Source organism: Seriola aureovittata, chromosome 2 (assembly GCF_021018895.1).
Source record: "Seriola aureovittata isolate HTS-2021-v1 ecotype China chromosome 2, ASM2101889v1, whole genome shotgun sequence".
Lineage (NCBI taxonomy): Eukaryota > Metazoa > Chordata > Actinopteri > Carangiformes > Carangidae > Seriola > Seriola aureovittata.
In genome coordinates, this window is record NC_079365.1 from 5174315 (window position 1) to 5189096 (window position 14782).

General features: G+C 41.8%; 1 protein-coding gene across 6 annotated transcripts in view; it reads left to right on the plus strand.

Annotated features, from left to right (window-relative positions):
* LOC130161207 (protein 4.1-like) overlaps nt 1–14782 on the plus strand; it is a 90126-nt gene that overhangs the window by 70895 nt on the left and 4449 nt on the right. For 2 of the 6 annotated variants that reach the window (XM_056364309.1, XM_056364317.1), the window contains 11 exons: nt 289–333; nt 2415–2564; nt 3843–3929; nt 4209–5618; nt 7466–7516; nt 8848–9207; nt 9673–9801; nt 12567–12626; nt 13681–13776; nt 14390–14470; nt 14585–14701. In XM_056364309.1, the coding sequence (XP_056220284.1) occupies nt 289–333; nt 2415–2564; nt 3843–3929; nt 4209–5618; nt 7466–7516; nt 8848–9207; nt 9673–9801; nt 12567–12626; nt 13681–13776; nt 14390–14470; nt 14585–14701 (2586 nt within the window). The remainder of the gene's footprint in view (nt 1–288; nt 334–2414; nt 2565–3842; nt 3930–4208; nt 5619–7465; nt 7517–8847; nt 9208–9672; nt 9802–12566; nt 12627–13680; nt 13777–14389; nt 14471–14584; nt 14702–14782) is intronic. The other 4 variants (XM_056364325.1, XM_056364334.1, XM_056364343.1 and 1 more) reach the window with 3 other exon arrangements.

The following is a 14782-nucleotide window of genomic DNA, read 5'->3' on the forward strand; positions in this document are numbered from 1 at the left end:
CATTATATGATAAAAGGAAAAAAAATCCTAGTAAAGCCTTAGAAATACAGACACCTCAACTTTTATTTTGGTAGCATATTTGCATGTCATATCATTATCTATGTAAGTCCAAAATGTCTACTGGGATGTATTTTCAAATTGTCTTTGCATGGTATCAAATGTAGCCTTGCAGTCTGTCTGCCTGCCTCCCTTACTGACTTACCTTCTACCATCCTGTCTCTGCACCTGACCTTGTTCCCGCACTCTCTGACCCCTCTCGTGCCTGCCCGTTCTCCTGCCCCAACTCAGCTCTCTCAGTTGGACCAGGAGGCCACTCCTCGGCACAAACAGGAGGTACAGGTTCCTGTCTTCGGCTCTTGGGCTTTTTGTCGTTGTGTGCAGCTCTTCCTCTGCACCTGTAGCCTTCAGAGGCTTTTACAGATTGAGATTTTCCTGCCTTGGATCAAGGGAAGTTTTTGTGTTTCTTTTGAAATGTCACAGGAATTTAAAACGTCTGGCAGCTATGAGCACAGAATACTTTAAAGTTTGGCTTTGAAAGTCTCCAGTGAAATTTCTCCCTGTTGTAGATAAGAGCCCCTATCCTTCTTTAAGGGCCTGTAAAGCATCATCGCATGTTCTTCACTATTCTGAAATATTCTGCTCTGTCCAGTTGTGGAAGAAGAACCAATTACAAGTAAACGTACCAGTAAAATGTGCTCAAAGTATCAAAGTTAACTGTGACGAAAACATTATGTTCAGTGTGAATCTGAATCTGTCTGCCTCTGGTTAACATTCGGCCGACTTCCATGTACCACTTGATGTTGAAAAATGCATCTGAGCAGCAGTATTCACCATGTCTGCTACACAAATAGGGGGTTTGTGACCAAACCAGAGAAATGAAGAACATTAGAGTTCAGACTTTATTATAATGTGGATGTTCTACCCAGACATTTTTATTTTATCTTCTGTATGGCTTTATGCAAATAAAGATCGGCTCATAAAACAACATTTTCAAGATGGATTATAGAAAAACTACTATAGATATTAAGAAAAAAGAAGCTTGAAAATGTGTGTTGCTTATTATCTTATGACTAAAACATAGATAGTGCACTAAAATGAACCAGTTGACTGCATTGTTGCTGTGTCATCTAAAGTCTCTGAAAACCTACTATATCTGTTAAGTTTATACTATAAGCTATTTTATTATGTCAAAGCTCTTCCCATTGGTTTGTGGGCAGGACAGTTGATGTCAAATATTCCTTTGCACCTATAGGATATAGTAACATTTGAATTAAAATTTAATGTTAAACTCTTAAAAAACTATGAATAAAGATGTTTTTAACTTTGCACAATTAGCGATGATTATTTAATATTATGGAGATATACTTCATTTGATTTGAAACCATGTTTTCAGGGCCTTTAAGACACTCATTTTATATATCAACCTTACATTGTTAGTGTTGATGCATCATTAATGTTGCAATGCATTGTATTTTATAAGCTTATTTAATATTTTTTAATATAAAACCCAGTGTGAAAAGTAACTACAGATAAATGTAGTCAAATAAAAAGTGCAGAATTTCCCTTTGACACGTGTGGAGTGGCAACACTACGTAGAACAGTACTTGAGTAAATGTATTTATTTACTTTCCACCACTGACTGTCCAAAAACAAACAAATAAACAAAAATAAATGCAGAATATCAAGTAATTCAGTTGTAAGTACGGTTGTTTTTCTGTGAGTATAAGCTAGTGATGCACAGATCACAATTATATCTGTGGCCGGGTCATAAAAATGAACATGCGGGTGGGTGCAATCATATATAATGTATGAGGGAATAATAAATTACATTCTCCACATATGTTAAGCTTCATTTTTCATCAGGCACAAATTCATCTTTGTGTTTGGACTGCAGCACTCATTATGATTTATTATTTATTTTGGACAGCGGCCAAATGTTATTATGAGCTTTTAAATAGTTTGTGTTCAGGAAGTAGCAGCGACATTCAGAATTTAAATGTCAGTCTGTGTTCAGGCTGTTGTGGAAACACTTGTCGCCATTTTAATTTTACCAAAAAAAGAGAACTTTTACTTTAAATGAATGTTTATTTAATTCAAACCAGCCTACTTCAGCGTAATATGTCACCGTCATCACGTGTGATATCCCACTGAGAAGTAATGGTAATGCGTGATCAGGTGTGGATCTCTACATCGTGGAAAATAATTAGTTCGGGTGGATGATTTATACAAACGTGCAGATTTGGATGACGTCAGAGCCGTACCGTGCATCACTAGTGTAAGCACTTCAGATCCATCCTCTCATGTGCAGTATTATCTCACATCTTGTTCAGACTGACAATGTGTGACGTGTTGATGAACAGGATGTTGATGTCCTGCTGATGCACGCACTTTTCTCCTCCCGTTTCCCCCTCCAGTTTCTGGATAAGTCTCAGGACGTCTTGCTGAAGCACCAGGCCAGCATCAATGAGCTGAAGAGAGCCCTGAGGGAGCCCAACAGTAAGCTGATGAATCGGGAGAAGCGTCTGTCCATAACCTCCCCGACTGGCACGCCAGAGAAGAAGGCTGTGAGTAGGGGCTGAGTGTGTGTGTATGTGTGTGTGTGTGTGTGTGGGAGGGGGGTCTGTGGACTTAAAGGTCCACTATGGTCAATATTTCAAATCTAAAAACCTCTGATGCTTGACATTCCATTACAGGACATTGATATTCACGTCTCTTTTTGCAGCTTGACTTGAGGTGAAGCAGGTCATATTTCTGTTTTGTATCCTCTTGTCATTGTCTATGAATATTTCAAGCCGGAAGATGTACAGTACTGCTACAACTGTAAAAAGAGAGCAAATGAACATGATTAGAGATGGTAGTTATAGTTATTTAACAGGTGTCTCCTGTGCAAAGATATCGTCACTCACAGGAAGAAACAGCAGAACCTGCAGTTTATTTTAAGATGTGTGTATAATGAGGAACACATCTGCCTGTCTCTGGTGCACCAGATTAATTCTGACACTATCTCAGAGTAGTACTCCAGGATGATTGACAAGTAGCACTGAAGGAAACATCTTGATGAGATTAGTTTCAAGATGTTTTTTGAGATTTACTCAACGTGAGGCACTCGAGAAATAATTATCGGTTATCTTTTTTATTTTTTTTGTCCCTTGATTGCCTCACAGGGACACAGTTTTCTTTATGCCAGATCACGGAGGCTCTCAGGCTTTGATCACATTTTTTTGGTAATGAGGCCATTGACGATACGCCGCAGAGATTGTAGTCCTCAGATAGGACAGTTCACGTCATTGCCGGTGCCCAAGTCATCTTCAGACGATCTCTCATCTGCTGTCTGGGATGATCAGATTATGCCCACAGAATGTCAAACGCTGTCTGCGGCAGAAAATGCAGTCTCCCGTGTGTCTCATTCCAGGAGGAGGAGAGATTGAGGGAGGGGTGTTGAGGTGGGGGTATTATTCTGTTTGACTGACAGTAGACGGCTGTGAAAGTCTTGGTGCTCCTGACTGTTTCCAAGAGATTCAGACGAACTCAGCTCTTTGATGTAGTTACAGAAAAAGAATATTTGCATTGCAAATGGCTGCTGATTTGGTTGTGTGGATTTGGTGGCTGTCAGGTACACGGGATTGCATGTTTTTAGCTTGAAGTTCATTAAAAAAGTTTTTACAGAATAACTCTGTTAAGTCCTGTCGGCACTGATATCTTCTACCTTCTTCCTCTCCCATTTTCTCCCTTTTGCATGAAGTTGTGCATCTCACTAATTCACTCCCTCATTTCCAGTCTGACTCTTAACAGCTGTTCTTCCCTTCTCTTTTAAACTCTCTCCTCTGCCTCGCGTCGGCCAGTTGGTGGGCCGAGCGGTGGGAAAGGACCCTGTTAACAGCCTGTCTGTTGAGGGTTTCGTCCAGAAGACTATGGTGACTTCACCCGAGGTTGCACATCTCTCACTCTTCCTCTCTCATGATAGTTTGGTATTGATAATATTTGTGGTTCAGTGAAATGCACCGCCTACTCATGTCTAATTTTTTTTAAAGACAATACAACCACATATTGTACAGTTACTTCCTAAATACAGATGCATGCGCACCAAAACACCATTCTGTAGCAGTTTTACATCATTTTTCTGTGATTCAAATGATTGCCTAGATTTCATTATCTGCAGCAGCAGTGCTTGGCATGTCTAACTGTGTTTAATCTATACCAACATGTAGGGCTCTGAGGAGTGGGTATTGATTGAAAAACAAGAAACTTATCAACAAGACCATGACTGGAAGGCAGAAGAAAAGAACAAATCTCTCACATCTGACTCCTCGTGGGAGAAAAAGGAGCTGGAAAAAGAGATAGATATTACCAAGATGATACATAAAGAGGTAACAGGGTATGACAGAAAAGAAATGAAAAGCCATATTGATGAATTTCCATCAAGGAAACCGTCCAGTGAGGCAGATGTGTGCTCTGAATCTCGGCCGAGTCGTTTTGTGATTCAATTATCTGAGAACGCAGACTCGTTTCAAGACAAATCTCAAAGTAAACCATCTCACACCTCAGATCCCGAGGTAAACGATGATGTGGCCCCAGGCTCGCACCAGATAAAGGAACGCACAGTTTCTAAACAGAGGAAAAAGAGGAGACCCCAGAGCTTAAACCTGGGAATGCCTGCAGAGCTCATCTACAGGAAAGGAGGCAGTGATTCTACCGGAGAAGAAAACGAGGGCTCAGACTCAGACACTAGTCCAGAGAAAATGTTTCAAACAGGAAATCATTGCGAGTCGTCCCCGGTGTTGGTGAAAAAAGATGATCAGGGATCAGGGAAGGATCAGTCTGTTAAGGCCTGTAAAGACGGCGAACAGGAGCAAGTCTCAATAGTAGAGAGCAGGGAGTTCTCATCTCAAGGTGCAGAGCAGGGGAACAGAAAAGTCAGTCAGGTTGGAACGACAGATATCGATCTAGGCTCAGTGAACGGACCCGGAAAGATAGAGCATGATAGTTCATTAGCAGGTGTTAAAGGAGAGTGTGTGATGAAGGTGCGAGGGAAGGGCCTTATCGACAACAAAGAGCTAGCGGAGGTAAAACTGCGACAGGTCAGGACACACGAGAGAAAGATCAGTAACTCCGGGCCGGAGGATATTGAGGGTTTCGTGGGAGAAAGAGGTCAGAGGACGTCTCTCCACCGGCTGTCAGGCAGCAGCTATCAGTCAGAGATCACCAGGATCGTTCCTCTCAAGCCAGAGCGGTCAAAGAGCGTAGCGTGTAAGGATGAAAGGGACAGGACAGGACAGGAGGATCCAGCCCGGGCCATCAGAAGAGAATACCGCTGGTCAGTGGGCTCTCCGGAGGGATCCTCAGACCTCAACTGGACGGACGTCTCCGCCTTCCATTCAGCGTTTCCAACAGATCTGGAGGGGAATGCTAAAACAGAACAGCCTGACGACAGCTATCAGCCTGGCAGAGGACCTACAGAGAGTCAGTCATTTGGCTCAAAGATTTCAGCGCTTCCCAAAATGGCTCCCCCGGCCCCACCAGTGAAGACGCAGAAGGCCAGGGAGTCGGGTCTAATACTGCGGAACAGCCGAAATGCTGGCAGGGAGCCGAGCCTGGACGCAGCCAAGAAGAGACATTCGGTAACTCTGCTTGGCATCTGCTATTCAGTCATTGGAAGTAAAGCATCGCATGAGCTTCAGACAGACTCGCACGCCATTTTTCTTTTTTTCTACCTTTTCAGTGACTTGAAACACTCCATCCATCTTACCTGTTCGTGCCTGTGTGAAGAGCAGGCGGAGCGGTACTTCAGCTCCGTCTTGTGGCAAACAAACAAACAAACAAACAAAAAAAAAAACAATCAAAAAAAAAAGTTTGGACATTTCCTCTCGTGGCAACTCAGTAATTTCCTCTCCCCTCACATTGTCCTCAACATGCACCACACTTGTCTGGCAAATCTGTACAGCTCACCACTGGCTGTGAAAGACAGAAAAAAAATCAATGTCTCATGTTTTGGTTGTTGGTTGGTCTTCGCCTTCTCTGACTTGCGAGCCACAGATTTCCTTCCAGCTCACGCTGTTCTCTGTCAGTGTGGCAAGGAAAAGGAAGGCTCGCACATTATCATCGCTCTGATGATTTTTGCACATCTCCATGCCATTTTCGAACTGGAAACACAAAACAAAACAATTTATTGCACATTAATGTTACAAATTGAATCACTCATTTGAGGAGGAGAGGGTGAAATGTACTGTCATCCATTACTTTGTTACACACAGCTATTATCTCCCAAAATTAGAGATAAATGGAGTATGGAATTGGTTTGCACACAAAAAACTAACATCAAACTGACGAACTTACACCCACAGAATTCACAAAATGTCCCTTGATCCTTCAGATTTGGAGAAAATAAATCATAAATCAGACACATTTATTCTCCTGCGACCCCACCCGGATAGAGAGCTAAGCGGTGTTACAAAACACACTGGTTCCTCCAACTGTGAAACCCCAGCTGGCGGCGAGCAGTGAGACACCACAGCTCAGTGCCTGACACAGTCAGATTTGCTGCTTTCATTTCACTGTTGGTATCATTAGGAGGCTTGCACGCGTTCTGGCACTGGAATGAAAGGAATTTGAAGTGAATAGACATGACAGCTTTCATCATTTCCCACCTTTTCATCTGAGTTGAGCTCTTGCATATATTGGATTAAACAGGCATGAGGTGGGGTGTTGCGTAGCTCACAGTTGTGCGAGCACACCTCACCGGCGAAGTGACAATTATATCAAGATCTGATTGAGCTGGGGGGGATGGGGTGGGGTGGGGGGGTGCTCCTCTCGGAACACGTGGACCCGCTTGCACACAGTCATTTTGACGGGCTTTGAAATGCACCCGTGCACCTTTCATTGGACATTCGACAATATTAGTTGAATACTCTCTTGTTGAAATTCAAGGAGCGTAGTGTTGCAACACAGAGTGGCTCCTGCTCTGCTGAAAAACCTGCTCATCATACAAACTGCATGATTCTCTTGTCTCTGCTAACACTAACAAATAAACCAGGCTATATATGTTGTTTCTGTTGCAGTAAGCTCACCTCTTTTCTGTCCTTTAGACTGTACTGTTGTATGCCATGTTACTACTATAGAGTAGTATGCTTGAAATTTGTGCCTGAATCCATGTGGACCTGACTGGATCGCAACAAACCCAGTGGGCTTGGGTTGGATCTGGCTCAATTTCTCACCTAAACCTGGGTTTCAATTATTAAGACATTAAAAACACAGATTTATTAGCCACTTTGAGCTAATTTTGGCTATACCCTGATTTTGACTCTCACTGAGCAGCACACCAGGATCCCAGTTTAGGTCTGGACCCATATTTCCAGGCCCCAGTCAGGCTCTGCTGTTAGGATCTCTGCCTGTTAGCCCACTATCCACTTCAGCTCGCTCTAACCTTCAGATGCTCTCTCTGCTCTTTCCTCTGCTTCCCTCTCTGCAGGAGCCCGTCTCTACTCCTGCCATTTATGAAGAGCCGTTTGCTGATTTCAAGGTTATTCATTTGAATTTAAACCCACCTTCATTCCCTCCACCCATCATCTCTTTATCCCCCTCTCGGCACCCCTCACTGGGCAAATACCGCATGCCTCCTAACTGACTGCAACACTTTCTCCTGATAGAAAAAAAAACAAACCCAAAAGCTGTAAAGGTTGAAGTAGCGTGATAGTTTTTACTGGCTGCTCAGCTGCCCTCATCCATCACCATGATAAGTTTGAGTTGAATGTGTGGGTCGAAAACAGTATCCCTTGTGCTTGGCTGTTGATGGCATGATGCAGTTTTTACTGTGATCTGATTAGAAAGTGTACTTGTAATTGATAGAAGTGGCATTAGTGTAGATTGGGTATCTCAGGAGCTCCATTGTAATTCAGTGGTTTCCAACCTTTTTTGGATTATGAACCTGCATGTGTCAGTTGAGCCAAACTGTTATTTTTTGCACTTTGTTTTATTTGATTTGATGTTTTTAGAGACATGTTTAATAGTTTAAAGGTCCCATATTCTGTCTAATTTGATGTGTTGATCCATAAGAAGATATTTTTGTGGTTTTAACAAGCAAAACCATCTCAGTGTAGTTTCACATCTCCTCTCTCAGGCTTCTCTCTAGAGCTATAGTAACAACAGGTCGCTGAGCCAATCAGAAGAGAGGAGGCTCTGAGCATCTCTTGTGATTGGCTGACTGTTTTCTAAGTGATCGAATAAAAATATATCAGATTTCAGGTAAAACACTCAGAGAAACCAAATCCTACAAGGTTGGATGGTGGGTCCAGGTGGGCAGTCAGGGGGCATGGCTGAGGGCGATGATAGCTTTGTTGTGACATCACAAAGTTCCAGAAGTCCTGACGGCTGGTTTTACTCAGTTTCTGAATACAGGCTGTTTGCATTTCTCTGTGGACTGAGGCTTTGATACTTTCACAGTATTAATATAGAACCTAGACCTGCTTTATAATCAAAAAAAGACATGGAAAACTCCCTTTATACAATATGGGGCCTTTAAGGTTTTCAGGCTGGTGCTTATGTAATAGATAGAAAGGTTGTAATTCCATCATTTTATGCTTTTAGGTTGATTATCTCCCTATTTATCATCCCGCAGTCATTCAACATTTCCTCTCTGACATGACTGCATGCCTTTCATTTTCTACTGCATAATCAGGATAAAATGCATATCTAATATAATGGCTTTGATTTTGGATCGTCCATGAATCCCAGCGAATACACCACCTTTAAACAGGAGGATGATACTTCATCCTATTCCATGTCATCATCATCCTCCATCCATCCATCTACAGTTACATTAGATGTGTGACCCTGTCTCTGTACCCGCCCCAGAAGGAGCTTGGGGACAGGAGGCCCCAGCCGAGTATAGCATCCGAGGAAGAGCAGGAGCGGGACACCGTGGCCTGCATGAGGGAAACCCACCTTGGCATCGAGCGCAAGTGCTCCAGCATGACAGTCAGCTCCACCTCCAGCCTGGAGGCCGAGGTCGACTTCACCATCATCACAGATCTCCACTCTGGCGTGGAGGAATTCTCTAAAGGCATGTTGGAGCTGGAAGAGAGGGAGCGACAGCCCGAGGTGGGCCGGGAGGACTTTGAGGAGACCTCCAGGTTCTACTCTGCCCGTCTGATGGGTTCCCGGGACAAGTCTCCCATAGAGGAGAAACTTCCTGAGGAGGGAACACATCATGAGGTAGACAGCCGAATGCATTCATCCTTCATCATCATCACCCACTGGATTCACCCTGCTTGGTTGGACTTGGTTGCTCTTCCTTTATTTATTCATTTTGGACCATTTCCCATTCTTTGAATTCAGCTGCATTTTGTTCATGTTTAATTTTGTTCAAAACTCTACATGTTTTATTCTCTTTGCTAATGAATTCATTTTTGAATTTCTCACCCGTTTTATATTTGTCAGTTGCATCTGTGTTTCTTTCAGTTCCCTGCTGCGTCATCTTTCGCATTTTGTCATGAACCTGAACAATCTAATAAAAACTTTATTTCAGCATTTGTTCCTTTAAGTCAACGGTATTGAAATGGTTTGCTCTGAAAGTTATGCTGCTCGTAAGCAACACATCTGTTTTCCCGGGTCCTCAGGGGTCTTGCTGTGAATAAATGGCTTGCTGCTGTTTGACTTTACTGTTTGTGTTTCGAACAGCCTCCTGTGGCAAAGAAAGACCCCAATGCTGTGAGCGTGGCCCATATGCTGAAGAGGACCGACACCAAGACGGAGATGCATACGAATGGATCAGAGGTCCACGCCAACATCATGAATGTCTCACCGCAGGTAAACCAACAACAACAAGAGCAATATATCTATCAATATCTAAACTGTCAATTTGATGCTCTAGATTCACACCGCTGTCTTTGGTTTTAATACGCTCGACAATAGCTTCACTGTTTCAGTCAGTGAGAGACATTAAAGCAGTAAACTCTTTTCTGAACGTTATTTGAGTAAGAATCTTTTGGTTTTTAGAAGAGAGGCTGTGAGCCTCATTCCTAAAAACCACAAATACATCTTCTATACATTGGCTGAGTGTTTTCTGAGTGATCTGATAAATATATAACAGATTTCAGATAAACACCCAGATAAACAAAATCCTGCAAGGTTGGATGGTGGGCTTTCTCGCCAAGATTTAGATGAGAATCAATACTTCTCTCATGTCTGTTCAGCACAATGCTACAGCCGACAGCCGGTTAGCTTAGCATAAAGAATTGAAACAGGGAAACAGCTGGCCTGGCTTCATCTGGAGGTATCTCTGTGGTTTTATGGCAGGTTCTGTACTGGACTATTTCTCGGCCAGGTGCGGTGACTACATGGGGTCTCCATGTTTTCCGGTCAACCTCATTTTTACACCTCAGTTTTTGTACAGATTTAACAAACAGCAACATGTTAATTATTGAGCTTTAGAGGTGCTGTTGGGTGGATTTTGTTACCTTACCAGAGACAGGCTAGCTGTTTCCCCCTGTTTTTCCACTCTTTATGCTAAGCTAAGCTAACCGGCTGCTGGCTGTAGCTCCATATTTATGCCACAGACATGAGAGTCTTCTTGTCTAACTCTCCCAAAATGTCAAATTGTTTTTTAGCTATATATTTCTCTGTGTCTTAGATCTTCATCATGTTAGATTTTAACTGGAAGTATTGGTAGAAAGGGCAAGTGAGGATAATACTCATCATAGGATCAGTTCCATCAGTCGCCCAACAAACAGACTTGCAATGAAGGATTTCATATTTTTTTGCAGCGCTCCGGAGTTAGTCTTCATTAGAGGAGAAAGCATTTTTCTTTGGGTTTCACTGCCATGAAGGCCGTATTCCCCAGACACTGATGACATAATAGCATCATTATGGAGTGATTAAAGTATTGACAGTGTATTAATGAGGATGATGAAAGCAGGTGCGAATCCCATTCATGTCCAGAGGCAAAGATTTGAGTGCTGGCTGGCTGTCCCACAGGTGCCTTATTAAATTGTAATCATTGCCGGGATCTTTAGCCATTCAGCTAATGGTGTGTATGAGCTCAGGCAGTGATGTGGAAATGGTTTCTTGAAGTGACAGATCAGTGTTGAGTCAAATATTCAAAGATGCCAGTGTAAGCCACAGCCGTGTGTGTGTGTGTGTGTGTGTGTGTGTGTGTGTGTTATAAATGGAGGATGACGTCATCTATTGGCAGACAAAGATCTCCAAAACCAATGTTGTTCATCCAGCAGAGGGAGACATGTCATGTGTGTTGAGTTTCTCAACAACGGGACACATTTTTATAAAAAAAAAGCTTTTATTGTGTGGTGTTGTTTTAATTTCATTTACATCTTACTTTGATTTGGTTGGACGTTTTATATTTGACTCATGTGAAGCACAATAGTCTTATTCTTATTATCATTATTATTATGGCTAAGGAATATGTTGTCAATACTGTTCATAACTCATTGAAATCAATTTTCTCTGACTTTGCTGCTACAAAATGCTACAAAGATTTTATAGGTGATATCATCATCCTAGCATAATTTTAAAGACTCCCAGTTGAATAAAGGTATACTGAAACATTTTAGATGAAATACCAGTGCTGTTTGACTAAATCTGACTAAAAGAGATGGACATGCTTCAGATATATATAAATAACCCTAGTACATCGACACATTTAGTTGCTTTAAAGCAGCATTACTTCATTTGTTTAGGAACAAGCTGAAAACACAGCACCAACACACTGTCAACAGGCTGATGTGGTGAACATCCAGCACACATGTGGCAACATCAGCATTCATTTAGAGTTTTGTTTCTTGTGACCTGATAATTGAAAGCTCAGTAGTCGCTCTGCTTCAGCTCTGATTTAAACTTCCAGAAACTTTTGAAGGATCTGACTCTCCAGCTGCTAAATGCTCCAAATAGTTGCCCACTGTTCACTGGGAATAAGGTTGATGAGATGTGGTTGATATGAAATATTTATGAGTGAAGCTTTAAGACAAGAACTCTGAAAGGAGAAATAACATATTCCTCCTTTTATAAAAGTAAGCAATAAAACACTGTTGCTGCTGCTGCATGTCCAGTAGCTTATGGAGGCTAATATTAGCTAACATGTGCAAACTTTATATAGATACTGCTGCATAACTGACATTGCTGAGTCATTTGCTAATGTAACAACTCCACGGTTTACCACACCACAGATAACTATGTCATTCATTATATCCCAAAAGTAAAACAAGAAGGAAAGACACCGCAGCTCACCCAGTCATGTGTTTGTTGTTTCCTGCTTGTGTCCCCACAGACCCCTTTGCCTTGTTGTTGCAGGCAAAGCACAGGTGTAACTAATCACATCATCAGTGGCTCTGATGAGGAAGCATGCATAGAGGTGTATACATTTACAACACAAAGCCTGAGTTACAAATTGGGGGTGTGGAGTTTTAAAGATGCAGGCATTTTCCTGGCAGGGAAAGCCAAACAAAAGAAAGAAAAAAAGAAAGAAAGAAAGAAATAATCACCTAATGGATCTCTTTAATATACACATACATATTATCAAAGACTCACAAATCTCAAGACTGTTTCTCTGTCTCCTTCAGAACTACGGAGTTGTCAGCCCACAGGAGGCTCATGTTGCCCTTAAAGAAAATGGCTCCCCTGTAAGTATCTTTATAGAGGAAATACATCAATGTGACAGTGTTTGTGTGTGTGTGTGTGTGTGTGTGTGTGTGTGTGTGTGTGTGTGTGCGTGCGTGCGCATGTGTATGCGCGTGGTGGCAAAATAAGAAACTCCAGCCATTGTGCTGCCCCTCGTCTTCTTTTCTAGCCTTGACCTATACGTGAAGTATATAAAAGAGAGAAGTCTGTATATAAAAGTGTCAAAATGAATAAAGTTAGAGAGGAACATATCTGCAGTGTGGGTGTGGGCCACAGTACTGTATTTGGTGATAATGACTCAGTTTTTATACAACAAAGACTGTGGGTGAGAAAATTTAGATGAAAATGAACTGTCATCGGGTGAAGTTTTGAACAGTAATGTTCATGTTACAACGTACAGGAGTGGTGTCTTAAAGACATTTAGCAGTCTGGAAAGACCTAGCAAAAACAAGATGCATCATGGAAAATGTCGTTGGAATTTAACCCATACATCTCTGCCTCTGAAGCTTCAATTCAGACCATTTTTAAAGATCAATTTTTTTGTGAGTTCCTCAACTTCGTGAAAGTTCAGTACTAAATCCCTGGAGTGCCCCTTTATTAGAGGCATCTTCTATCTCTCTGATGTTTCTTCTTGGTGATAGAAATTTGAGGAGACACATCACACCGATGAGTTCCTGATGAGTGCCAGAGACAAGCCTAGTCATTACTAATCTAAAGAAATTAATTATTAAAATGAATCATTAATTTAAATTAATTTTCTAATACAAAATGTATTAAAGGGCCATTCTCCATTATAAAGCTGCCCACTGTGTTAGTGGTCTTCATTCAATAAGTTGACAGAGTGTAAAATCAGGTAGATGGAGACCCTGATAACATTCTGTGTTTTGAATATAACACATTTGACATTTGTTATATTCGCCCCAGGAGCTTGAGACCTCTGGCTGTGGCAAGTTTGTGTACGAGCGTGTATGTGTGTGTGTGTGTGTGTGTGTGTGTGTGTGTGTGGGTGTGTCTCTGTAGTGTGTGTGTGACTCCCCTCTAATCATTGTGCTGTAGGTAAAAGCCAGCACCCAGGGGAGGGAGTCTGTTGTGTCCCCGCTGACCATCACTGCTGAGAACGTCACCTCAGCAACCACAACTCAAGTTACCAAGGTAACACATTATCTGTTCCCATGGATACAATTTAATGACTGGGGCTTTGAGTCAGCCCACCACATCTGTAATTTATGGTACACTTCTGACCCCCCCCCCCCCCCCCCCACTTTGGTGAGATTAGATTAGATTAGATGGACAAATACAAGAGGTGGATGTAAATAATAAGTTTGTTTTGTTGACATTAATAAAAAGGAAAAATATATTTAATATTTTTTTGCCACACAATGTGATATAACAGTGTAAGAAACTCCTGTAGGTTTTACATTGATACTAAAACCATCTTGCTGATTTTCTAGACATTTAAGTATAATATCTCTATTTCTCACTGTACACTGCAAAACAACAACAACAGGGACTCAATCTGTTTCTATTTTAATAAAACAAGAGATGTCTTTACTGAGAAATGATCTGGTGTACAATTGATGAACTTGATGTTTCTGAAGACAAGAAACTGGTACAGAAACACCACACTGATTAGTGGAAATAAAAATAAAATAAAAACAATGATGCATTTGATAACAACTTTTGTCATCTATAAAATTAAATTTTTAATCGTGGGGAATCAGCTTATGATTCATTCAGTTAATTTATTTCTGCGTGTGTGGTGCAGACTGTGAAAGGAGGCTACTCAGAGACCAGAATCGAGAAGAGGATTATAATCACAGGAGATGATGATGTAGACCAACATCAGGTGGGAGGAATATTATTGCATAATAGAAATGCAATACTTGTACAGTAAGTTATAAGGCACTGGAAGTTAATATGTGAGGTTTATGACCCATGTGTTGGTGCTTCACATCTCCAGGCCCTCGCCATGGCGATCCAGGAGGCCAAGCAGCAGCACCCCGACATGCTGGTGACAAAAGCAGTGGTTATCAGGGAAACAGAGTCTCCCACTGAAGAGCTGCAGCAGAAAGCAGAGGTATGTGACTCTGAGTGCTCACAGTCTGCTCATGTGTAGGAGTGCATGTCACAAAATTACTACGCTTTGGTGCATCAGTGG